Source organism: Globicephala melas, chromosome 20 (assembly GCF_963455315.2).
Source record: "Globicephala melas chromosome 20, mGloMel1.2, whole genome shotgun sequence".
Taxonomy (NCBI): Eukaryota; Metazoa; Chordata; class Mammalia; order Artiodactyla; family Delphinidae; genus Globicephala; species Globicephala melas.
The window spans coordinates 36,427,190-36,453,375 of record NC_083333.1 but is presented as its reverse complement, the minus strand read 5'-3'; the positions used below and the strand labels follow the sequence as shown (position 1 = coordinate 36,453,375).

At 53.0% G+C, this 26,186-nt stretch overlaps 1 protein-coding gene and 1 pseudogene across 2 annotated transcripts in view; one reads left to right on the top strand and one right to left on the bottom strand.

The window, feature by feature from the left end:
* The window catches only part of MRC2 (mannose receptor C-type 2), a 54,867-nt gene that overhangs the window by 15,005 nt on the left and 13,676 nt on the right, over positions 1-26,186 (top strand). For both annotated transcript variants that reach the window (XM_030843279.2, XM_030843278.2), the window contains exons 2-9: positions 17,387-17,788; positions 18,720-18,893; positions 19,099-19,263; positions 19,428-19,541; positions 20,046-20,192; positions 22,864-23,052; positions 23,181-23,335; positions 24,455-24,562. In XM_030843279.2, the coding sequence (XP_030699139.2) occupies positions 17,387-17,788; positions 18,720-18,893; positions 19,099-19,263; positions 19,428-19,541; positions 20,046-20,192; positions 22,864-23,052; positions 23,181-23,335; positions 24,455-24,562 (1,454 nt within the window). The remainder of the gene's footprint in view (positions 1-17,386; positions 17,789-18,719; positions 18,894-19,098; positions 19,264-19,427; positions 19,542-20,045; positions 20,193-22,863; positions 23,053-23,180; positions 23,336-24,454; positions 24,563-26,186) is intronic.
* LOC115845323 (ubiquitin carboxyl-terminal hydrolase isozyme L5 pseudogene) lies at positions 4,750-5,631 on the bottom strand (annotated as a pseudogene).

Genomic DNA, 26,186 nt, shown 5'->3' with positions numbered 1-26,186 from the left:
CTGCCTAGTATCCCATTGTGTGAGTGTATTTCAGTTGACACAGTCAGTGCCATATTGTTGGACATTAATTTTCCCCCAGTCGTTGTTATAAATAATGCTGTGTAGCAGAATCTTTGCATAGATTCTTAATTATTTCTTTAAGTTAAATTCATAAGAAGTGAACTCTGGGTCAAAGGTCTGTGTTTTTGAAGGCTTTTGACGCGTGGTGCTATATTCTCCTCCAGAAGGGTTGCCCCCAGGGCTGCTGTCCCCATGAGCTCACTTGTGTGGGGCAGTGTGGTGAGTCGTTCCGTCTGTGGTCTCAGCCAGTTCTGCCAACCACTCAGGGGTCAGCATCAGCACAGCTCCTGGCACATGCGAGGTGCTCAGTACTTGTTCTGTGCCGTAAGCAGGAGTATTTCCTCCACTGAACAGATGAGGTCACTGAAGGATGAAGAGGTCAAATGACTAGTTCAAGAGCAGGAATTCAAACCCAGCCTTGAACCCAGAGCCCAAGCTCTCTTAACCATGCTGTTGATTTTTAATTAATATCAGAGAGGGAGGAACTGTGATGGTTGTGGGAGCAGTACTTTTTAAAATATGGTCCTAAAAATATACTGAAGAAATCAGGAAAAGGGTGTGAAAGGGTGGAGAGAGAGAAGGGTTTGGGGGACCCTCGCAGACATTCCTTTGTAGGTCAAGTCTGTTGTGTCATTGGAGGTCTGAGTGATGTCACAGTGGTGGTGATGATGGGTCTTGTGTATATATCTGACCCTTTGTAGCTTCCAGGGCAAAGCAAGTCAAACTCACTGAACGCTGAGCAAGGAGTCGGGTTCTGTGGGAAATGCAGAGAGCTGTGGTTCCTTCAAAGACCTTAAGATGCCCCGTGTCTCGCTTCCCTCAGTTTTATTTACTCTAGAAACATTATAATAATATAAGAGAAAGTTACACATAATCCCAACCTCCTGGCACAATAAATAATTTCATGTCTCCCTTATCCTCTTCTATTCATTGTCCATACATGATCTGCTTTTAAAGGAGGATGCAATTCAGAGGATGTTAAACCCTTGCCTATAGGACATAGGACAGCTTGCCTTTCCACCTCCCCTGGTCCAGCTCAGTTCAACACACATGTGTTTTTGTTTTTGTTTTTTTCTCAGTTGCTATTTATTTGCCTTGTGTTGTTCCCAACATCACACCTGAGCCCAGCTATTCATAGGAAAGGGGACTCTGCCTCCTTTGCTAAGGTAGCTGGAGCCATTATCCTCCCACATAAGCTTTATTAGAGAGGTTTTTATTCATGGAATCTAGTAAATGTTTGCTTCCTCCACTGCTTATTCAAAGTCATTGAATATTGTAATTTTTTTGCATTAATCAGCATTATACCTACATGCATGCTGTATGAACAGTGGAAAGGAATGATGAGGCGTGATGTTTACTCTGATGCTTTTGGTGGGAACGTTCATCTTATGAAGAAATGAACTGAGACCTAAAGCATTCTCCCAAGGAACACCTCTTATGCATTCCACTGAATTTGCTTCTTAGTTTTCTTTTTTTAACTTTTTCAGTTATTTTTTAAATTAATTAATTAATTTTTAACAATTTATTAAAAAAAAACATAATGGTACAAAAAGTTTGAAAGTAAAAGAATTGGAAGAGATATACTGTGCAAATATAAACCAAAGGGAAATTGTATAATAACAGATACAGTAGACTTGAAAGCGAAAGCGTTACTAGAAATAAACAAGGGCACTTCATATCAACAAGTCCAATTTACCGGGAAGTTTTAAATTTTGTATGCACTTAACTTCAAATTATATAGAGCAACAGAGCTACAAGGAAAAAATAGACAAATTCACTATCATAATAGGAGATTTAACATACTGCTATCATTCACTGATAGAGGATACCTCTTTCAGAACCAGTAGACCCCCCTCCAAAAAAATTAGTAAGGATATAAAAAACGTAAATAACGTGAGCAGCAAATTTGATTCAACAAGCAGATATATAGTCTCTATGCTCCAAAACTTTAGATTACAAATTATTTTCAAGCACACTTGGAACATTTTTTAAACTGACCATGTTGTGCTATAAGGCAAATTTTAACAAATTTCAAAACACACATGTATTGAGCACCTGTTGTATGCCCTGAACTGGGGAGATAAATGGATGAGACATGCTTCTGCTCTGAAGGAACCATTTAATGGGGGAGAGAGACCCTAAAAGAATCATGTCAACATCCCCATAGAACTCTCCCTGTAGATCTCCCCAGGAAGCTGTGGAGAGGCAGGGAGGCTTGTTTTGTTTGTTTGTTTGTTTGCTTTTTTGCGGTATGCGGGCCTCTCACTGTTGTGGTCTCTCCCGTTGCGGGGCACAGGCTCCGGACACGCAGGCTCAGCGGCCATGGCTCACGGGCCCAGCCGCTCTGCGGCATGTGGGATCTTCCCGGACCGGGGCACGAACCTGTGTCCCCTGCATCGGCAGGCTGACTCTCAACCACTGCGCCACCAGGGAAGCCCAAGGCAAGGGTATTTTTGAATTCGGTTCACAGGTAAGAAAACCGAATACCCTAAGGTCATTTACATTGTAATGGCAGAATCAGAACCTGAACTCCTAGACTAGATTCTCAGCCTGCGCTGCTCCAACCCTCGCCTCCTCCCATTCTTGGAGCCCCACTGCCATGCGACTGCCTGAGTCCCAGCGAGGGGCCCACGCAGACTCTGTCCACCTCCTCCTGCCCCAGCATCTGCCACCCCAAGCGGAGTGGGCCCTCGCCACCTCCTTCCACACTCCCTTCCAGCTGCGTTGTTTTGTGACCTCATTTTCCCTTTAAGACTGCCCTTGGACTTGATTTCTGCAGAACCAGAATGTGGCGGGGAGAGCAGCATACCCCATGCTGCCCTGACCTCCCCAGAAGTACCCCCCTTTCCCCTGTCACACTGTCCATGGCCTCTTCTTGCATCTCCCTTCCAGGTGCACCTGAGGAGGGTCCAAAAGCTCAGAAGTTAGAAACAAATGATAGTTGCCAGGGACCCACCCATGGGAATTGCGGGAGGACTCTGCATCTGGACCGTGGATTTATTTTTCTTTTAATTCTTCTGAAGAGCAGCTTAAACACTCAAGTCCTTGGCTTTATTTACTCTTATCACTTCCTCTTATCCGGATTGCAGCATCTGCTACGCCTGGTTCCCAGGCTCTCTGCTGTGAAACAGACTCTTGAGCTCACAGCTCTGATCTGGGCAGAGGCTCTTCAATGTTAAAAAACAATAATGGGGACTCCCCTGGTGGTCCAGTGGTTAAGAATCTGCCTTCCATTGCAGGGCACGTGGGTTCAATCTCTGGTCGGGGAACTAAGATCCCACATGCCACGGGGCAACTAAGAGAGCCCAGGTGCCATAACTACAGAGCCCACGCACTCTGGAGCCCGTGCACCACAACTAGAGAGAAGCCCACGTTGCAACGAAAGATCCCACGTGCCGTAACTAAGAACCGATGCAGCCAAAATGAATAAATATTTAAAACAAACAAACAAACAAAAAATAATGGCCTTCCATTACCAAATGCTAAAGGTACAAAGCATCTTTAAGCATTTTCTTCCTTAATCTTCCAAGAAACTCATGAGATTGGTCATATTGGTGTCTTCCCCAAAGTGAGGCTTGCAGAAGTGAGGCAGCTGGCCCCAGGGCCCAAGAAGAGATTTGTACCTGGGTGGGTCCAGATTCCAGAGTCACCCTCCTAAGCCCTCCACCGTGCTTCCAAAGAAGGTGTGGGTAAGGAAGATTCCATTGGTTTGTCATTGCAGAAGTCAGCAAGTGTTTAATCTTTGGCATATAGTCTTAGGGAGATCCTAAAGTTTCCCAAGCAAAAAAGATTCTAAGTTCATTTAACTTTTGTGTTGAGAAGCCAGAGCTGGTGTGTTCAATTAAGAATATGCAGGTTAGGACTTCCCTGGTGGCGCAGTGGTTAAGAATTCGCCTGCCAATGCAGGGGACGTGGGTTCGGGCCCTGGTCTGGGAAGATCCCACATGCCGCGGAGCAACTAAGCCCATGAGCCACAACTACTGAGCCTGTGTGCCACAACTACTGAGCCTGTGTGCCACAACTACTGACGCCTGTGTGCCTAGAGTCCATGCTTGCAACAAGAGAAGCACACTGCCATGAAGAGTAGCCCCTGCTTGCCGCAACTAAAGAAAAGCCCATGCACAGCAACGAAGACCCAACGCAGCAACGAAGACCCAAAAATAAATAAATTAATTAATAAAAAAAAAAAGAAGAAGAAGAATATGCAGGTTAGAGGAGGCACAAGCCACCTACTTGGACTGGGGTCGGCAGGTACTTCCTCGGCATCCGAGCTCCCACTTTAGGGAAGTGAAAACCCTGGGATTGTTTTGGTTGAAGGGACAATTTCAGTAAACCAACAGAGAGGAAGTAAAAATAACAATTTGTTACTTATACATCCCAGAAACAGGGTGAGGGGCGGGGGGTTGGTGGCACAATGGGCCAGGGGGAGGGCAGCCCTCAGTCCCAGGTCATCAGTGGGCAGGACAGAGGGAGCAGGGTAGCAGGCACCTCGTGCTTACCAGGTGGTTGGGGCAGAGGTCAGTAATTGTTTTCTTTTTTTTCTGAACACCACTTTTATTGACTGTGCACCACATGCACATGATGCAGGCAGGGAGAGGTTATGAATCCACGCATGGAAGGTGAGACCAACTGGGACTATTGTCAAACGTGCGCTGAGTCAGTTAGGGTGTTGCTCGAAGTTCTTTATACTTAATGGTTTCCTCGAAAGTAAGTGCAGAAGCGGAAATGTGTACACATCCCAAAGCATCTTCTGCACTTGGTTTCCTGTGCTTTCTTTGCATTCTGTTTTTCTTTTGCCTTTTCTACTAGTGGTATTAACTGCTGGTGTTCTGCTAAAGTCTTTAAGAATTCCATAATGAATGGCAGATAATTATGCTTCCTTCTGATGTTTTCAATCTTATATCTTTTTAATTTCTGTACTTCTTCAATAAGCACCTGATTTCTGGCAGCCTCTGACTGAATAGCACTTAACATGTTATTACCCTGATCTGTATCCATGGGTTCCTCCTCAGCAAGTTGTCTTTGTAATTCTTCTATCTTCTCTTCATATATCATTTTTCTGTCAGACACAATGGCCATTAAGTTAAATTGAATTTCACCTTCACTGTACTTTTGTATCCTTTTTTCTATGACGGGCCTCACTGCGCTGATCCAATCATCTTGATGACATACACCTAAATCAGTGGGTCCTTCTCTTAATCCATCTAATTCCTACAGCCTTACATTACTAGGAACATAACTGACAAAGTGAAAAGCATCTTCTCTTTCTGATGTCTGTGCATCAAATTCAAACATCTGCTGTCTGGCGAAACTGTTGTGTACTTGTCGAATCACATCCGAATTACTCAGTGCCAAACCTTTCACAGCTGCATCAAAACTTTGTGAAAATTCTTTAAACCCTGATAATGTCTCTCCTAAATGGACATCTTGATGGATACAGTTCAATAACACACTTACTATGGCTGGAGTAGCACAAGCATTATTAATTACCCGCTTGGCAAAAAATATCATGTCAAGTCTGGAGTCCTGAGCCCCAGAGCCTGCTGGTTCTTCTCCTGGCTGCCACTTGAAAAGAAAAATCAGGGCTTCCCTGGTGGCACAGTGGTTAAGAATCCACCTGCCAATGCAGGGCACAGGTTCGAGCCCTGGTCCCGGAAGATCCCACATGCTGCGGAGCAACTAAGCCCGTGCGCCAGAACTACTGAGCCTGCGCGCTAGAGCCCCTGAGCCACAACTACTGAGCCCGTGCGCCTGGAGCCCGTGCTCCGCAACAAGAGAAGCCACTGCAATGAGAAGCCCGCGCACCACAACGAAGAGTAGCCCCCGCTTGCCCCAACTAGAGAAAGCCCGTGCACAGCAACGAAGACTCAATGCAGCCAAAAATAATAAAAATAAAATTAAAAAAAGAAAAATCAACCCATGAACCGGATTTATCAAAATTCTCAGGCTCTCAACTCCGTATTTCTTCTACTTGGGCTCCTCAGCAACTGAATGCTTTAATGAGCTCGGTGAAGACCCGGGGTCATTTTCCACGCAGCGCCACTCTCTGGCATTGCCCATCGTGCCCTCTCCCCCACCGCTCCATCCGCTGCCGGCCACTGGAATCGGCACACCCGCACTGGCTCGTCAACCACACATCCCCCCCGCCTACTCCGTCACTAATTTTTCAAGGGGTCAACTTTTTTTTTTTTTTTTTCTGCAGTACACGGGCCTCTCACTGTTGTGGCCTCTCCCGTTGCGGAGCACAGGCTCCGGACGCGCAGGCTCAGTGGCCATGGCTCACGGGCCCAGCCGGACCGGGGCACGAGCCCATGTCCCCTGCATCGGCAGGCGGACTCTCAACCACTGCGTCACCAGGGAAGCTCCAAGGGCTCAACTCTTAAGTGGTTATTTTAAAAGGTGCCCCCCAAAAAGCAAAGCAGGAACTTCGGGCGGGAATCCCAAACTCAGACCCTTATCTAAATGTCCAGACTCTGGGTGTGAGCAGGTTTGTCATACGGTAAAGTGCCGAGGCAGCAACTCCAAGGAGTTGTTTTTCTCATCACAACTTTAAAAAGAGTGCCATCCGTGCCTTGCTTCGAGAACCAAACAAGTCCTTGAATGTTGCCACATCAGAAGGTCACGGAACTGCCAGCGAGTGGAGCAAAAGCTTGTGGTGAATCGTGTCAGGAGTTCTCACAATCATATTGTGCTGTGTTTCAGACACGTCTCGAGAAAGGAATGCAGCGAGTCACAGGGACATTATGGTTGCTGGGCAGTGGAGCCTAATTTAGAGGGGACCCCCCAACACACTTTTTTTTTTTTTCGGTTTTGAAATAGGCACAACCCTCTGGTCATTCTTAATAGAGACCAGGGTATTGAAGAATGTTTCTGCACTCTGATAAAAACAGTAGTGCCAACATGATAACATACGGCCATTCTCCTTCCACTTCAGTGTTGGAGTGGGGGCTGGGATGCAAAAGGGGTGGGTGGGGACTGTGGCAAACCGGTGAGCCCCCTCTCAGGTGGGCAGCTCCACCCAGAAACTGTGACTGGCGCCTTACAGGCACACTGGCTCAGCACTGTCAGGCCTCCCAATGTTCCTGAGAGAGTTGGAAATGCAGATTTTTATGTGAAATCCCTCCAGTTTTCAATGCTCGCTCACTTTTCTGTCACATACCGTGACGGCCAAATGCACCTTGCTTGTGGCTTATCAGTTTCAAGTGCCTGGAATAGTTGTTTGGAACTGACCAGTCTTCCTGGTCTCCCGTCTCTGCTCCGCCCCTTATTAACTGTGTTATCAAGAGAATTGATCTCTCCGTTATTTAATACCTGTTTCCTTATCTGTCAAATGGAGATAGGAATTTTACCTATTTCTGAGCATTGCTGTGAGGATTAACGAGAAAGCCTGGGAAGCCGGTGCCGGGTACCTAGCCAAGTGTATGGTAAACATTAACTTGTATCATTATTTGTGGTCTCTTTCCATAAGTGCAGGGTGACCATATGTCCTAGTTTGCCTGGGACAGCCCTGGCTCAAGCTTGTTGTAGTGTTGTAATTATTAGTAACTCCCCTTCTCATTCTCAACATGAGACAATAAATGATATGGTCAACTTATATAAGCAGATACTGGTGTGATGCGGTTCAGGACTTGAATAAGGTTTAGTCCTAATGGAAAGGTCATGGTTCCAGTTGTTTGAATGTCCTTGGACAAGTCACTTAACCTTTCTGTGTTTCGGTTTCCAAATTCTAAAGGACTGACAAGATGAATTCTAAGACCCTCCAGTTCATATTCATTCTGTCATTCGACATTTGTGAGTCCAGACTATGGCAGGCAAACGCTGGGGACATGGAGAGGCGGAGGATAGAACCTGAGCCCTCAAGGGGCACTTAGCCAATGAGGAACTCATTGTGTTGTGTGAATGGGGGGGAGGGATCCTACCCTTTTTTCTATGTTATGTGAAAGACCGTTAGTTAGAAATTGTTGGGCTTCCCTGGTGGCGCAGTGGCTAAGAATCTGCCTGCCAATGCAGGGGACACGGGTTCGAGCCCTGGTCCCACATGCTGCAGAGCAACTAAGCTCGTGCGCCACAACTACTGAGCCTGTGCTCTAGAGCCCATGAGCCACAACTACTGAAGCCCACGCACCTAGAGCCCGTGCTCCACAACAGGAGAAACCACCGCAGTGAGAAGCCCACTCGCCGCAACTAGAGAAAGCCCGCGCGCAGCAACGAAGACCCAACGCAGCCAAAAGAAAAACGAAAAATTGTTCATAAAATAGTTCTTGCGAATCCAATGGTTTATATTTGAAACCTCAGTTTCTCACAAACAAATCATTAGATTTTAGTTTAATTCCCCACACGTTTCTCTTTCTTTGTTTGAAAAAAATCTTCACTGTGGAAAATACAGAAAGGCCTAAAGGAGATTTTTTCTTCCTTTCTGTTGACTCTGCAGTAAGCAGTAGGGGGGCGGGGGGGCTTCTAGTATTTTAGCTTTAAGTTACTGCCCCCCCCCCAGTTCTGCAGCCACTTTGGCAAAGCTAATTTTTTTTTTGTTTGGCCAGTTGAACCAACCCTCCCCCCGCCCCCGCAGTGAAAGCGAGGAGGCCTAACCACTGGGCCGCCAGGGAATTCCCCAAACTAAATTTTTTAGAAGTCGCTCTCTCTGTTTGTCCCGGTGTCTCCTTTATTATAAATCCTTTCACTCATTCATTTACTCATCCTAAATCAGAGGTATGAAGCATCTAATGCAGCGCTGGGGCTGGGGCTCTCCTATCCGTGCTTTTATGAAATAATCTGCTGACGACTCCCACGGAGAAGTAAAACAAGTGTGGCTCCGCGGAGGCCGGCGCGGGCGGCGGGCGCGTGATTTCTGCGCCGGGACGGCTACGCCCCCACCCACGCGCGCTCCCTTCCAGGGTCGAATGCGGAGCTGGGCCCGGCCCCAGCCGCGGGTCCTGGATCCTGCCCTTCGCTGGCTGGTCAGTGAGGTTGGATTGTCCTGGCCCAGAAGGCCACTTCCCGCCACGACCGGAGCCGGCCGTTGTTGTGAAAGTTGCCCCCCGGGGAAGGAAGTGGCTTTGGGCTGTTTATTTTGGCTGCGGGCTAACAGACGGCGCCGGAGGCCGCCGACCTGGGGTTCGCAGAGCTGGGCTGGGGAGCCTGGCGGACCTCGTGGCCGCGGCGGGGCTGGGGGAGGGGTCTGCGCCCAAAGGCCCCGGGCCGCGCCGCGGAGATGGGGGCGCATCGCGGAAGGAGGGCGCACGGCCTAGGTGGGGGGCGCAGCGGCCACGAAGACCCGGAACTCCGAGGACGGGCTGGGCCCAGCACCTCGGGTCCTGGAGGCGGGCGTGAGGGAGGATGGGGTCAAGGTGGGCCCGCCCCTGGGATGCTCTAGTAGAGAAAGAGACGTGGGGACCAGGCAGGGGAGCGAGGCTGCGGGAGCTGCCCGTGAGCAGAGGGGTGCAGGGTCCCCCCAGAGGTTAGAGGCGATATGGGGCTCGGCATCCCCCGCCCTTCCTAGCCTTCGTACAAGATGGGGCCTGGGAAGGGACAGGCCGAAAATATCGTGATGCTTTAGTCTGAGAAGACAAAAGACAGCAGGGCATGAGATCAAACACTCTTAAATCGCCACGGGGTGAAGGTCAGGGCGGGTGAGGATTTGCGTCTCCGAGAGCCCCAGGGGCCAGCTCCCCTCAGCCGGCACCGCCTGGGGGACCCAGGCAGAGCCATGGGAGGGTGAAAGCTGCCTTTCCGAATTTACCAGAATTCCTATCCCCCCTTCACACCATCCTCTCGCATGTATTAGGTGACAAGCCCATCTCTTAACCCATTCTCTGCCAGAGTTTGCTTTAACATCTTAAGACACAGCATATCACATCGTGCAATACAGACATTTTAAGGGGGGAAAAGAGCGTCTCTAGAGGAGGTTGGCTGCTGGAGAGATTGAGAGAGACACTGCACACAAGCGTGCGTGGGGCAGCCGCGGAGCCTCCTCGGGGCTGTGTGTGTTCGGTTTTGTCCCATGCTCTGTAATGGACCAGCAGTTTGGTCTGGCTGGAGTGGAAGGGCTGCTGGGGAGGAGGCCGGAGAGTAGGAAGAGCCTGGAGGGTGGACGGTAGAGGGGGAAGCCCACACTAGCTCAGGATTTTGGTGGCGATGCTGCATGGTTGGGCAGAGTATTGGGCCTCGAAGGCGTGTGACTCCCCTGCCCTCCATGGAAGGAATGCCCTGCCGCGCCCCCGCCCCCCCCAGGTCCAGTGTGCGTGCAGGGACATGGACACAGCCTCTAGCAGAGGGTGGCGCAGGGTGGGATGCCTGGTCCCCAGGGTTGGCCCCTCTGCAGGGCGGAACTGGCAGCTTCTGCTGACTCGGACATTTCCAGGCCTGGCCTCAGGGCCAAGTGGCTCATTGAAAACAGCTGCTCCTTTTGGCTGGCAGCCCTGCGGGCGGCTGTGGCTCTCCCTGGGATGACCCCTGGCCTCTGCGTGGCCTGGGGAGGGGTGCCAAAGGGGGAGACGGCCGGGGAGGGGGGCGGGTGGTGCGGGGAGAGACTCAGCGGCTGGAGGCCACCCTGCTGCGCCCTCTGGGACCAAATATGGTCAGCTCCCCCCAGGCTCGCCAGCTGGTCCCTGGTCCCCAGCTCTCTAGGAGCTGAGCCAGGCTCTTTGCTGGGTCCCCAGTCTTTGATTCTGCCATTCCCCGAACTTGGAACACCCTCCGTGTCCTTGTCTCTGCTTGCGCCTTTCAGGGTTTTGTTTGGCGTGTCCCTCGTTCAGTAGATATTTGTGGAGAGCCTGCTGTGTGCCAGGCACTGTGCTCGAGTGAACTTCCCCTCCGCTTCCTTCAGCGTGATGTCTTCAGCTTGTGATGGGGAACAGCCGTCTCATCGGAGGTCAGACCTCTGGCTGCCTCTGCTGCTGGGCTGAGTCCGGGAAACTGCAGGGACAGCTGAGAGGTTTGCTGCTGAGAAACAGACAGTTGTGATCTCTGCACTCAGCCTCAGGACCAGCACATTGTGTGTACCTTACAGCAAACGGGAAAGGAAAGGAGGCCACAGTGACCCTCAACCCGGAGGGAGGAGGTGGGGTTACTCAGTGTAGGGCAGATATCTTTAAAACCCAGTTACCTTTGAGCACGGGAATAAATTTCCAGGGTGATGCCCTGGATGTCTGAGAAGCAAGGAAGTATGGATTCCACACCAGAAAGATTCCTTCAGTTACCTGGGAAATCCATTTCTATCCATTTACCCCCAACCATGTGGTATAAATTAGATCTGACTGTTTTGCACACTTGTTGATGTGTTGCTTGTAACTTTTTCATGGATTGCTTTGTGAGTTCTGCATCTCCAGCTTCACTGTAAACATCTTGAGGGCAGAAGCCACATCCTTAATTTCCCTATAATATCTAGTTCAGTGTTTCGTAAATGCTTGTCATTGTCATGAATGAGAAAGTCTCTGGGGGAGCAGCTGGAGATGCGATCGAGGGGATGCGGTGGGTCCAGCCTCCAAGCACCTCCTCTGACGTGGCCCAGAGGCAGCCACCGGCCCAAGAAACTCATCATTGGTCTGACGGTCAGAGGGAACTCTGGAACAATGCCTCCAGGGGAGTAAGGCGCATGGACCAGTGTTCCAGACTGGTCCATGGACCTAGGGTTGTGTGTTCATCAGGATTCTTTGGTTACAAGGACAAAAGCGCGATGCAAACCAGCTCAGCAAAAAAAGAGAAAGGGATGTGGCTGCAAATGATCCCGAGTGATGCACAGTGCGGAGGAAGAGCCGCAGGAACCCAGGGGCTGGGGCTGGACATTCTGCACCACAAGGACTCACTTCCTCTCCTTCCATCTCTCAGCTCTGCGTCTCTTTCCATATTATCTCCTTCCTTGCTTACAACAGAAAGATCTTTTCCTCATGCTAGGAAACGTGGCCGTTGGCAGCCCCAGTTTAGCCACGTGAACAGAGAGAGGAGACGTCAGGGCTCCAGGAGAGGACTCTGATCAGCCCTGTTTAAGTGCCAATCACTGTAGCCAGGGGGATGGACATGATTATTGGCCAGTAGTGAGCCTCGTGCCCACTCACATAGCTAGAGATGCAGGAAAATACTTGATAAATAATAAGGGGAAGAGGGTGGGAAGTTTGCTAGGTAGACAAAAACAAAGACAGAGACTACGGGCAGCTCCACGAGGTCAGGGATTCCGTTATCGTCTCCGTATGTTCCACGCAGAGCCTGGCTCCCGCCAGCCCGTATGGTGACAGGGGCTGGGTTGTATCTGGGTAGCTCATCCTCACACCCTCTGTGCCTGGCACCCTGCCTGCCACCTGTGAGAATCTCAGGGAATATTTGTTGAACAAATGAATGAATGACGTGCAGTTGGTTTTCGATGCACAGTTCCCTCCCTGGCCTCATTCATTCATTCACTCCCTGAACAAGTGCACCGTGGCCCACAACTGGGTGCCTGGTGGTGTGGTGTCGGTGTGGTTGCCATCCAGATACAAGGGGTCATCTTTGGTTTTGCTGAGGACCCTACCGAGGTCCTAGTGGGGGCCACTCCCACTCCCTGCATTGCCACCTGAGGCTCCCCAAGTGAGTGGAGCGAGGCTAGGGGGCTGGGTGAGGCTGGAGGGGACCTTCTTGGGAGGTGGGGGGCATCAGGCCTCCGCGCTTTGAGCTCCCTCTGCCGCTTCCCGTGTGCCCGCGGAGACCGTGCATGCAAAGCACACAGGGGCAGTTCTCAAAATGCCTGGTGCCTTTCCCTCTCGCCTGAGCGTTTCCGGCTCGGCCAAGGCTGGGCTTCATCTCTGCTTCCATTGGCCCCTGGAGAAACAGCTTCCTTCCTCCCGCCCCTCGACCCTGAGCGGAAAATGCTCTCCCTAGAGTCCCGCAGCCCCCTGCTCAGCAAAGCCCCTGGGTTCCACCGCTGAGAATTGGCCTCAGCCTCCCCGCCGCTCCCAAGTTCCTTATCCTTTTCTCATTTGCTGCCGCCGCTGCCGCCAAGGCACTTCTGTGACCCGCATTCCTCACCTTCTACCCCCTGCGGATCCTCAGTGACTTCAGACTCTGAAGACTCAGCTCTCTCCGCCACCCCCAGACACCTGGACTTGAAGGGCTCGTTTGCCCTCATGTCCTGCTGCGTCCAAACCCACTGTCCTCTAACTAGGATGGCGCTGTGTGTTTCCTCGTGTTCCCCGCGTTGCCTGGGACATACCGTGCACATAGCGGGCGCTCCAGGTAGATATGTGGATTTGAACCCAGAACCTAGGACAGCTGAGTGAGGAGGGGACTTGCGCAGTGATCCACGTGACAGAGGAGGAAACGGAGGCCTTGAAAGGTACTGCGATTGGGCGTCCTGCTCTCTTGCCCTCTGGGCCTCAGTTTCCTCATCTGCCGAGAGGTGAGAAGGTGGCGTCTCCCGACCCCACGGGCCTCTTTCAGACCCTGCATTTGCCATTTGTTACGATTTGATGTAGACCATGCGTGGGTTTTCTGGTCAGGGAGGAGGGGGAGCTACTGTCCCCCTGGGCTGCCGTGGGCTCCTGTGACGTTCTGAGCTGCATGTCCAGCCCCACCCATCTCCAAGAGCGCCTATAAAAGCAAGCATTACTTTCTCCCTTTTCCGGTCCCACGCCCCCTCCCTGCCGCCTGCCAAGGGCCACTTTCTGTTATTACTGACTCTCCTCGCTGGAGTGGAGTTTCTGAGAATCAAATGCCCGATCCAATCAAAGGCTCAGACAGGCCTGGATCAAGTCCTCGGCCAGTTTATGGTTCCTGGAGGGGGGCCGGAAGGGAGGGTTGGGGTGAGGGCAGCGGGGGAGGATTAGCTGTGGCAGTCGCCCTCGTTGGTCCTTTAGGAAGTCACCCGTGTCTTGCCCCGAGAGGACCCCCATCCTGGTGTTGTCAGAGAATAGAGTGACCGGTGTCCCTCCCCACTGGCCTTCCCACTGTGGAGTTTCAAACACGCGGCGACGGGAGATGTGGGCGCTCTGTTTTAGGAAAATGAATTTGGCAGCCGGGACAAGGAGCAGAAAGTTAGACGGGTTGGTTGTGATTGTTATTTAGGCATGAAATTCATTCATTCATTCGTTATTATATTAAGTATTACCGTATGTTGGGCAGAGTTATAGGTACTGGGGAATATAGTGTGAAGATGAAGTCCTTGGAAGCTTCTGAACAAGAGGGGAGACAGAAAATAAACAAAACCACGTCAGATCATGAGCTCTGGTTCTGGAAATGGCAGGTTAGCTTGTATTAGTCTAATTCTCTGGCCAAGAGTCCTTATCGACTAAGGACAAAATATAAAATACAGTGGTTCGAGAGCAATCAAAACCAGACAGAGGCTGGGGAGGAAACAGTCCTTGAAAGAGAAGAGGCTGCTGAGCGAGCGGTTCACTTCAGCAGCTGTTCCTCCTGAGAGCCCTGCCCAGGCTGGGGAGCTCAAACATCTTTACCGGTCAGAGTGTGGGGCTACCAGAAGAGCTAAAAATCAAGAGGGAAAATCCTGGAAAGGCAGGAGATGTCCTCCTACAAGTTCTCCTCAAATCCTTGGCTGCTTGTAAACTGTGCGTGGGCAGAGCGAAGCTTTAAGGAGCCCAGCGAGAAACAGCAGCTGGAGGAGGAGATTGCAGTTGCTGCCTGGTGCCGAGGAAACAAGAGTTTGGAATTCAAGTTCCACCAAGTTAGAGGAGCTGAGTAATTGCCTAAGGTTTTCTTTGAAAACTCTAGAAGGCCTCATCTGTGATTAAACCCAAGGCTAAGGGCCACACCTTAAGACTGAACAGAAAAACGCAAACAACCCCACCCTAGCAAAACGTAAACCCAAAGCTTCTCCGGGATCGAGATGATCCACCAGTGACTTAACTGCCTGCCACAACAAAACTCAGCATTCTTTTTACGAAGATAAAAAGTCCAGACTCCCTGTAACACGTCATCTACAAGTCCAATATGCCAAAAAAAACTCCAGACTCCTCGTAACATTATCCACTATATCCAGTATGTAATAAAAATTACTAGACATGGCAGGCAGCAGGAAAAAGTGACGCATAATCAACAGAAAAAATAGTCAGTAGGCCCAGACTCACAGATAACCCGGATGTTGGAAAAAATACCAGATAACAATAAATGCTGTGAAGAGAATTATGCTAGAGAATAACTGTGGTTACCACTTTAGATTGGGAGATCAGGGAGGGCCTCTCTAAAGATGTGACTTTTTTTGAAATGTGAAATGCCAGGCAGAGGGAGCAGTGCAAAGGCCCTGAGGCAGGAAAGAGGCCTGTTCAAGAAGGGGCCAGGAGGTCCTTGACTTGAGCAAGGGACAGTAGTATCATATGAGATCAGACTGGTAGGCAGGACCAGAACATGTAGGGTCTCGTGGCTCATAGTAAGTAGTATGAATTTTATTTGCAGAATGATGAATTGCCTTTGAAGGCAGGAGAGAGACTAATCTGACTTATATTGCTTTTCTTTTACTGTGAGAGAGGCTGTCATTTCAAATATTTAAGAACCAATTGCATTTCTTCTTTTTTTTTTAGCTGTGTATACATATCTTTTATTCATTTTCTACTATCTTGGTGCCATTTTACTCATAATTTATTGTATTTTTTATAAAAGCTCTTTTCATTTTAGGCAATAAACTATTTGCCTCTAGTAAGTTACACATATTTTTGTCACTTGAATTTTGATTTTTTATGGCATTTTTCATGCCATGTAAAACTTATTATGTTATTGAAGTTATCGCTGTTTTCTTTATGACCTTCAACACTCCAATATTATTTAAAAATTTTTTTTTTACAACTTATTTACATCTTTAAAAGATCATGCTGCCTGGCCATGAAGAATGACTTACAGAGGAATGCCAAGGCCAGCATGGTGGAACAGAAAGGTCTGGGGCTTGGACTCAGAAGACTGGGGCCAAATTTCAGCCTTGTGACTCTGGTCAAATTGCTCTACTACCCCTAGTCAAATACTTTGCCTATAATACGGAATCATCATCATCATCAACATTTATGGTGCTCTTACTGTGTGCTAGGCCCTGTTCCAAACACTTTACATGTCTTATCTCATTTAACGTTGACAGTAGTCTCACGACGAGGAAACCAAGCCGCGTGCCCAACTCCCACATTGAGTGGCAGAGCAGAGATTTGAACCCTAGCAGTCAGACTCATGCTTTCAAGGCATGAAAATAATCCTGAAGGGCCAGTGGATGCAGACGTGCTCTGGAGACTGAGATGTGCTGCATGTGTGTGTCGTGTAATAAGTGGCAGCTAAGGAACAAGAAGGAGGTGGTGAAACGTGGGTGTCACAGAGACCTGGGTTCGCTTACTGGCTGTTTGGTACCATGAGTGGGTCGCTTCACAGCTCAAACTCACGTCAGTTTCGTCCTTTCTCTCTCTCAAACACTTTAAGGTGTAATCACAGCTTTTGAGATACAATTCACATATTGTAAAACTCACCCATTTAAAATATGCCTTTAATGGGGTTTTAGTATGTTCACAGAATTGTGCAACTATCATGACAATCTAATTTTAGCACATTTTCATCACCCCCCAAAGAAACGCTGTGCCTTTCCCCAGTCACTCCCCATTCCCATCACCCCAACCCAGCCCCAGGCAACCACTGATCTACCTCCTCTAAATTTAAATCTTGATTTCTTCATCTGTAAAGTAGGTGTGCAGGGGGCAGGTTGGATTTCAATGTCTTTCATAGAGTGTCTGCTCAGTGAGGTGATGGGTGAGAAGATGCAGGATTGGGGAAGCCAGAGAGCTAAGCTCTGTCTAAAATCTAAGCAGTGAGATGGTTATGGGACATGAATGGTTGGGTTTTGCTGGGGGCGGGTGTGGTGAGTGGTTTGGGAAGATTCTAAATGAGAGGAGAAGATGGAGCCGCTGCATCTGAGGAGCAGGAGGGGAGAGTGAGACAAAGCGACTCCAGGCTGGAGAACTCTGGCGGAAAAACAGCGCTACGTAACAGAGGTTGGGATAAAGGTTGCAGCGTGGTGTGTGATGTGAACACCTTCACCGTCCTCATAAGATCTTCAGAAAAGTCAACAGTTCCCAACTTGCCATATGGGGTTGGGTTTGCTTTAGGGGGGTGGGACGGAAGGCTGAGTCCTACCTTCAGGTGGCATGGGGCTAGAACAGAGGCTGGTCGCCTAGGCTCTGCCTTGACTGGGCACAGGGGGACAGCAGTGCCTCTTGCCAACACCCAAAGGGCCAGTAGTGAAGACTGAGTGATTTATCATATGAGAGAAGGCTCACAGCCCAGCACCAGGATCATGGTCAGTGTCCGCAGGCGGCCTGGCCGTCAGGGGCTGCCAGGAGACCCCTGTGATGGCCTCGTGTCCTGCCTTCCCTTCCAGAACCCAACGTCTTCCTCATCTTCAGCCATGGACTGCAGGGCTGCCTGGAGACCCAAGGTGGGCAAGTCCGAGTCTCCCCAGCCTGCAATGCCAGCCTTCCTGCCCAGCGCTGGAAGTGGGTCTCCCGAAACCGGCTCTTCAACCTGGGCACCATGCAGTGCCTGGGCACAGGCTGGCCGGGCACCAACACCACCGCCTCCCTGGGCATGTACGAGTGTGACCGGGAGGCACTGAATCTTCGCTGGCACTGTCGCACACTGGGTGACCAGCTGTCCCTGCTCCTGGGGGGCCGTTCCAGCAACACGTCCAAGGCTGGCACCCCTGAGCGTGGCGACCAGACCCGCAGCGGCCAGTGGCGCATCTATGGCAGCGATGAGGATCTGTGTGCTCGGCCCTACTATGGTGAGAGGCTGCTGGCAGGGCAGGGCTGGGGTCCTCGTGTCCGGGGCCTAGAGCCACAAGGGCAGATGCTGGGGTGACAAAACCTTGGCCTCCGCAGACCTCTGGCAGGCACCTCTTTCATTGCAATGGGAAGCATTTTGGAATAATTAAGAAAATGGACTTCAAAGCATATAATTTGCTTTTTTAAAAATCACGAAGTTATGGGCTTCCCTGGTGGCGCAGTGGTTGAGAGTCCGCCTGCCGATGCAGGGGACACGGGTTCGTGCCCCGGTCCGGGAGGATCCCACATGCCGCGGAGAGGCTGGGCCCGTGAGCCATGGCCGCTGGGCCTGCACGTCCGGAGCCTGTGCTCCACAACGGGAGAGGCCACAGCAGTGAGAGGCCCGCGTACCGCAAAAAAAAAAAAAAAAAAATCACGAAGTTAATACACTCTTGTAAAGACCTCAGACAGTACAACAGCGTATAACGTAAAATCAAATGAGAAATCCCTTCCCTCAGGCCCACTCTTCAGGGGAGACCCCAGGGTAATCCTCCACAGGGGTCTTGATCCCCATTTTGCAGGGGTGAACAGGAACCAGAGTCACCCAGTGAGAGGGACCTTTCCTGGTGGGCAGCTTCATCCTAAGGGTCCTTTCCTGGGAGTTCCAAGATAGAATTTGGCGTGAGGGCCAGCTGGATTTTGGACAGGCATTAAGGGGCACTGCGGGGCCCCCTTCCCAGCCCTATGGGATGAGCAGTAGGCCCTCTCCCAGGCTCCTGGGCTGACCTGACGGCAGAGGGAGTGTTAAAGCCACAGTCTGGTGCCACTGCCCCTCCCACTCTCTGCTGACCCCTGCCCACCCCGGCTCCCAGGGTTATAGGGGGTTTTTGTCTGAGGGATAGGCAGCCTCTGGGGTCCAGATGCCAAGGTCTTGGCTCCCCTTTCCTGCAGAGGTCTACACCATCCAGGGCAACTCCCACGGGAAGCCGTGCACCATCCCCTTCAAGTATGACAACCAGTGGTTCCACGGCTGCACCAGCACAGGCCGCGAGGACGGGCACCTGTGGTGCGCCACCACCCAGGACTACGGCAAGGACGAGCGCTGGGGCTTCTGCCCCATCAAGAGTGAGAGTGGAGCGGGCGGGGCTGGCGGGAGGCTGGCCCTGGGGGACGCGAGCGGGTGGCGGAACTTGCGGGGCAGAGTGGGAAGTGGCCTCTCCTCGCAGCACAGGGCAGCCTGTGTGGAGTCACTGCACTCCTGGAGGGACCCCCTGTGGGCCCTGCAGGACAGGGCTGGGGAGGGACCCACACTCGGCTATCGTGGTGGCAGGTAACGACTGTGAGACCTTCTGGGACAAGGACCAGCTGACGGACAGCTGCTATCAGTTTAACTTCCAGTCCACGCTGTCCTGGAGGGAGGCCTGGGCCAGCTGTGAGCAACAGGGGGCGGATCTGCTGAGCATCACGGAGATCCACGAGCAGACCTACATCAATGGTGAGGCTGGGGCGGGGCGGGGGGCAGGCGCCTGAGACCTGCCCTGCCTTTGGAGGGCCCTGAGGCCTTTCTGCTGGTGGGGGTAAGGATGCCGGTGGTGGGGCAGACGGTGGAGGGCCAGGGATGGGGCGACCCCTTCCTCACTGTCGCTGTCTTGCTGTCAGGGCTGCTCACTGGCTATAGCTCCACACTGTGGATTGGCCTTAACGACCTGGACACCAGCGGAGGCTGGCAGTGGTCGGACAACTCGCCTCTCAAGTACCTCAACTGGGAGAGTGGTGAGGCGCGGGGTTTGGGGCGCAGGGAGGCCAGGGGACCTCCGCACAGGCACTTGGTCTCTTATTTACTCCTTCGCTGGTACCCTGCTCCAGGAGAGCAGTGAGGGTGGGGGCAGATTTCCACTGCCTTCTGGACCGGGCGCCACTGGTCCATGGCGTGTGTTGTCCGAATTAGGAACCGATGCCCCTTCCTCGGGACACAGGGCCTGGGAGGGGACTGGATCTTATTCTCCACGCACCCCTTCAGCCGCGGGCACCGGGGCACCGAGCGCGCCAGCAGCCTGGCCAGGGCGGGCGGGCGGGCGGGCGGGGCTGGAACGGGTTGCCGCGCAGAGGCACCAGGACCACGTGGGCCCAGGTTAGGCAGCAGGAGGGCCGAAGCGGGGCGCTGGGCATCTGAGCGGGCTCAGGTCTCCCGAGGGAGCACGAGGTTCGGGGTAGGGCTCCCGGGCCAGGGGGTGAGTTTCTCTTGCCTGGGGCGCTGGCGCCCTGCCCTCCCCACAGATCAGCCGGACAACCCGAGCGAGGAGAATTGCGGAGTGATCCGCACGGAGTCGTCGGGCGGCTGGCAGAACCGCGACTGCAGCATCGCGCTGCCCTACGTCTGCAAGAAGAAGCCCAATGCCACGGCCGCCGAGCCCCCGCCTCCCGGTGAGCCTGGCAGCCGCGGGGCGTGGGTGGGGCTCGTCAGGGCCGCAGCCGCCGGCGGCTCAGCCTCCCAGCACTGGGGTCTCTGATCCTCGCTATTCTTTTTAATGGTTCAGCTGAAGTCTGAACAAACTGAAATGTGCCATTAATTCGTTCCGGGAACGTTCGTTGAGCACAGTGTTCAATGCCTCGGGACTCACCGTGTCCTCGTGGTGGTCACAGCCTGCTGGAGGTGACAGACACCTCAACATTCAATTGGAATATCCTGAGTTATGTGCTATTATAAAACACATGTATAATAAATATCAGAGGGGCCTAGAGAAGAAATTGATTAAGCTCCAGAGACTTAAGGAAGGTTTCCTGGAAGTGACATTGGATTTGGGCTTTTCAAGTTGAGCGTAAGTTTAAAAAGGCATAAAGAGGTGTGAGGGAAGGGCATTCCTGGCAGAGGGGACTGCAGGTGCAAAGGCACGGTGGCCTGGAAGTTCACGGCAGCTTTAAGGACGGGGAGTATTGCTCCCTAACTAAGGGTTAGAGTATAGGCGCTAACCACTTAAAGTGTGGTCCGCCGTCCAGCAGCACAGCGTCACCTTCCCAGGTGATGTTATAAATGCTTGTTATAAATGTAGAATCTCAGGTGCACCCCCCCCACCAATTAATTGAATTCGAACCTGCATTTCCCAAGATGCTTAGGCGATTCATGTGCAGGTACAGTTTGAAAAGTACTGGATTAGAGGGCAGGGCAACAAGACGGTTCAGAAAGGCAGGTTGCAGCCAGTTCCTGAAGGATCTTGGCTTCTGGGTGAAATCTGGGTGGGGCCGGGTAGGCTGTGGGAGCCTTTGCAGACTTTTAAGGCAGGGAGTGTCTGGTCCACATTTGCGATTCACCGAGATAGCTCTAGAGGCCGGCACCCGCTTTGGGGTGTGGCCTTGGGTCCGCAGCTTAGTCTCAGAGGTGCAAATTGAGGATAAACTCAACCCCATTGCAGGGTTGCTTTAAGGCTGGAGACCTGGCCTGGCTTAAAGGAGCGTCTCCTTAGGTTGGAGGGGCTACTGCAGGAGTCCAGTAGCCATGGGGTGAAGACGGGATTTGTACACGGAAAATACAGCAAAACCAGAAAAAAATCCACAAAACAGAAAGTAAGAGCTTACAGAGCAAAACTTCTGCTTCTGACCATTGAAGTGTTGCCAAAGGCTGATTCAGGGTCACTAGCCACCACTGTCTGTCCTCACCCCCTCGGGGGTCAGGAGCAAAGGTTTCAAACATTGGCACCCACATCTAGGGCGCCTCACCTCCAGCTCAGGGGGAGCCTGGGGCAGGCACCAGTTCCAGGGCTTCCCTTTCTGAAAGGAGGGCCACAGGGCCAGTGTGGGCAGGCCTCTCTGTGGCCCCCATCGGGACTGGCCCCTCACCAAGTCCTCTGTCCCCTGGATCTGCCCAGAGTGGCTGCTGTGGGGGGTTCTCCTCTGGGGCCTCACGGACCTGCAGGTATGTCTTTAGCCGTGGATTTCCTCTTTCATCTTGGCCCACATCTCTCTGCACGAGGTGTATTTTCTAAGCAGTTTCTTGGGTGGTTCTGCCTCCCGGGACTCAAAGCCTGTCATTTTAGAGGCAGGCGCCGTCATGCCCCCAAAGCGTCCTCATTTCCTAAACTCCCTTCTTCCTACAGCCCTTGGGTCTGCACACCCACTAAACTCTTGTGTCCAAGGAGGCAGCCTTGGGTCTTAGCTCAGCGGCTGACAAGAGATGATCGATAGGTCTTGATCCTATCCCAAGGAGGGAGGCTGCTCAGGCCCTCAGCCCTTCCCCACTCTGCCAGGCCTCCAAGAGACAGTATGGCTGGACCCTGGAGCATCTCCCAGGATGGAGTGGATCCCAGTGGGGCGATGCTTCAAGTGGGTACATGCTTTCTTGCCCAGCCAGCAGAATCCTGTCCAAGCCTGATGTTGTGGGTGGTTTGGTAAAGTCTTGTTTTCTCTTGCCAAGACCCAAGTGAGAGCTTGTTTGCATCAGGTGCCTGCGGACCCTGATCCCTAGAGGGCGATCTTGAAATGCATGGAAATGGGAGTGAGGAAGGGCCTAAGGCCGGTTGGTTTCTCAGCTCTAGGGTTCAGGGAGAGGAGCTGGGGGTGGGGGTGGGGGGAGGATCAAGAGTAAAAATCCCAGCCAGGGGACGCCTGTCAGGCAGCGGTGAGTTCACGAGCGGCTGACCTGGGAGGCCCCGTGTCCCCACCCCCTTCATCCCGGATTAATGGAGCCACACTCCATAGATGCTCTTTGAGACAGTGACGGCTGTGTCATTTATTAAGTGAGGTGGACACGCGCTAAGTTGTAATCTTACAGCAGGAAACCCCATTTACAGAGGAGGAAACTGAGGCTCCTGGGGCTGGTCTGTCCCGAATCCCCATCTATCTCTCCGTGAGAGCCCCAGCTTGGGGGGGCCGTCCTGTCTTGGGTGGAATCTGCCACCACCTCCCGGGGCTTCAGCCACCCTGGGAGTTTTGTCTTTCCAGCATCATTCGGTATTCAGACCTGTCCTCGTGGGAAGGGCGGATCTGTGACAGGTTTGGGGAGGAGGTGACTTCCAGGCCCCTGCCTGTGTTGACACCCAATGGGTCGGTTCCCGGGCTGGGCAGCTCGGTCCCTGAGCAGCGGCCTCTCTGGTGTCCGCAGACGTGTGGGCCAACGTGAAGGTGGAGTGCGAGCCCAGCTGGCAGCCCTTCCAGGGCCACTGCTACCGCCTGCAGGCTGAGAAGCGCAGCTGGCAGGAGTCCAAGAAGATGTGTCTGCGGGGCGGGGGCGACCTGCTCAGCATCCACAGCGTGGCCGAGCTGGAGTTCATCACCAAGCAGATCAAGCAGGGTGAGGGGCCGCGTCCCCCACGCCCGTCCCATCCGCCCGGAGGCCCAGGGACCGTCCCTCCCTCCCCTGCCGGTGCCGGAGGCTGACCTCCCCGTGTCCCCTCTCCCCTCTCCCCGGCCGCACCCCAGAGGTGGAGGAGCTGTGGATCGGTCTCAACGATCTGAAACTGCAGATGAATTTTGAGTGGTCCGACGGGAGCCTCGTGAGCTTCACCCACTGGCATCCTTTTGAGCCCAACAACTTCCGGGACAGCCTGGAGGACTGTGTCACCATCTGGGGGCCGGTGAGAACCCCCTCTCCCTGTCACGGGGCCCCCAGACCTAGCCTCAGTTTCCTCATCTGTCAGGAGAACTCTAATGGTGCCACCCTCAGAGGGTCACTGGGAGGATTAAAGGAGTTAGTTCTTGTGAAGCCTTAGGACGGTGCCTGGTGCGATCTTGGTCTCTTGCCAGCTGCACTTCCCCGCCTGCAGGTGGCGTCAGAACTCACATTATGTGGACGTGCTCTGCAGGCAGGACTGCTCGGTGCCAGCCTTACCCAGCCCAGGGTCCTGCCCCCTCAAGAAATGATGGAGCTGTGACTGTTTGCCATGGCTTTGGCTCAGACAGTGTGGGTGGATGAAGGAATTGATCCAGGGCTTCAAGCAGAGATAAGTCTGGCCCTTAAAGAATGGACAAAGCTGTAGGGACAGACTACTTACTCCAGAGACAGGACATTCTGCCGTGAGATACAGCCAACAGTGCCAGCGACTGTGGAGACGTCTGGCTTAGAGGATGCTATTTAAAAATTTATGAACAATTATTTATTGAGCATCTGCTATGTGCCAGGCATTCTCCTGGGGGCTGGGACATATTAACACCTCTGCCCTCCAGATGCAGCTCAAGACAGACAAAAACTGCTGGCTGGGTGCCCTGGACACAGGAGGGCTAAGGCAGTTAGGAGGGGCCGAGGACTAAGTTCCTCTTCAGCTCCGTCAGCTGAGGTGAGGGTCTGGGCATACGGCCCCTGCTCGCCCTGGATCTGCAGGTACTGGCTGGACGCCTTGCCAACCTGGGAATCTCATTTGTCTGTCCTGCTAACAGTCTTAGCCAGCTTGTCCTTCATGTTTATGAAATGAGCTGTAAGTAATTTAAGAGAGCACCTTTTTCCGTTTAGACAGTGCTTGTCAAAGTTTCGAGGCATTTGCGCATCAACTCTGTGTGCTCTCATCAGCCCTGTGAGGCTTCTAGCACTAATCCTACTTCCCCCATTTTCCAGCCTAGAGCACAGAGAGGTCAAGCTTCTTGCTCAGAATCACACAGCAAGTCAGAGGCACGGCCAGGTCTGGAAACCAGGTTCACTGAAGGGGTTTGGGAGATTTGGAGGAGATAGATTGAGACTCCCCCTTACCCTGTGTCCCTAGGAAGGTCGCTGGAATGACAGTCCCTGTAACCAGTCCCTGCCATCCATCTGCAAGAAGGCAGGCCAGCTGAGCCAGGGGGCCGCTGAGGAGGACCATGGCTGCCGGAAGGTGAGGGTGCTTCTGGAGCTGCCCCGGGTGAGGCCAACCAGAGGGGCTCCCAGGGGCAGGAGGGCAGGTGGAAGCCCGCAGCCTCCCATGGCATCGTCCCTTCCTCGGCATGCCCCCTCCTCCGCTCTCCAACATGCTCCGTTCCAGGAGCGATGTTGGATGAGGTGGCGGGGGGGGAGAAGCTGTTGGGAAGAAGCAGAGCTCCCCCGCCACCCCTAGCCCTGAGCCCCCCTCCATGGAAAGCCACGGAGAACCCGGAGGTGGTGGTGGGCGGGCCCCCCAGTCTGCTTCAGTATCCCCTGAGTGGAGGCTGCTGGAGAGACCCTGGCCCTCTGTGCACCCCGGCCCCATCTTCCCGCCTCACTTGCTGGCATAGCGTGTGCTTGTCTGTCTCCTCAGGAGGAACGAGGCCATGCGGTGTCTCCGCCCCTGGGCTCTCGCCCCAGGGAGGGAAGGGATTAGGACTGAATGGGGGGAATGAATCAGTCGGGGGGGCGGAGCTATGAAAGAGGGTGAGGGTGGGTGATGGATCTGTTTCCCTCCTCGGGCAGCCGCCCGCCCGCCCCACCCCTCGCCGCCCCCAGAGGAACAGGGGTGTGAGCAGTGTGGACACACGTGGGGAGGCTGCTCTTCAAGCCCACTTGGTTGTGTTTTGGCCCCTGGCGGCTCCATCTGCAGAGGCCACGCTCACGTACACACATACGCACGTAGACATGCACAATATACTCATACACACACACAAACACATAACGCACACGTATGTATGTATACACACAAATATATGCACATGTACACATACACATATGCACATGTACACACACGTACACACACACACACACGCACGCCACTTTCTCCTCTGCGCTGGTTCCTGCCCTGGGGGCTGCCTCGCTCTCTCTCCCAAGCTCCAGCCCCCACCCCCAGGGATCCCACTTGAAGGCTTCCTGGAGGCAAATGCCCTGGCAGGCCCCTGGTGTCATCTTAGGAGGAACAGGGCTGTGGCAGGGACAGACACAACCTCTGTGGTGTGGGTTCCGGTCTGGGCTCTGCCTGCACTGTCTGTACAAAATCAAGCCACGTAATTCTGAGCCTCAGGTCCTCACCTGCAAGGCAAAGCAGAGAGGCCCTCAGGGTGGCCCAGGGGACAAGGGGTCGGGGGGGGGGTGAAGCCTCCCCGGCCTCATGGGGATGGGGGCAGCGAGCCAGCCGTGTAGGAGGGTGGTCTCTCTTCCGCAGCTTGGCTGCCCCTCGCCGAGGGTCTGTCCCACCTGCTCGCGGGCCAGGCGCATCCTCCGTGTCCTCCAGCTTTTCCAGGCCCCCGAGGATTGCCCAGCCCCCTCCACATCCTGGCAGCTCTCCCAGCTTTCTGGCTCTGGTTTCCCAGCCAACTGGCAGTTTTCCCACGCGTCTCTTGGTTCAAACACCCAAGCGAGGAACCCGGTGGGCCACTCATCTTTCGTGGCCAGGCCACAGGCCGGGTGACTGGCTGTCTCCCAGTCAGCCACCCGTGGGCCATGCTTACACCCCGGGCCTGGCAGTTGTGGGTAACGGTAGGGAGGGGAGCGTGGAGTGACAAGGTGCAGAACACAGCACAGGAAGAGCCGGCTCTGGTGTCAAACCAGTCCCC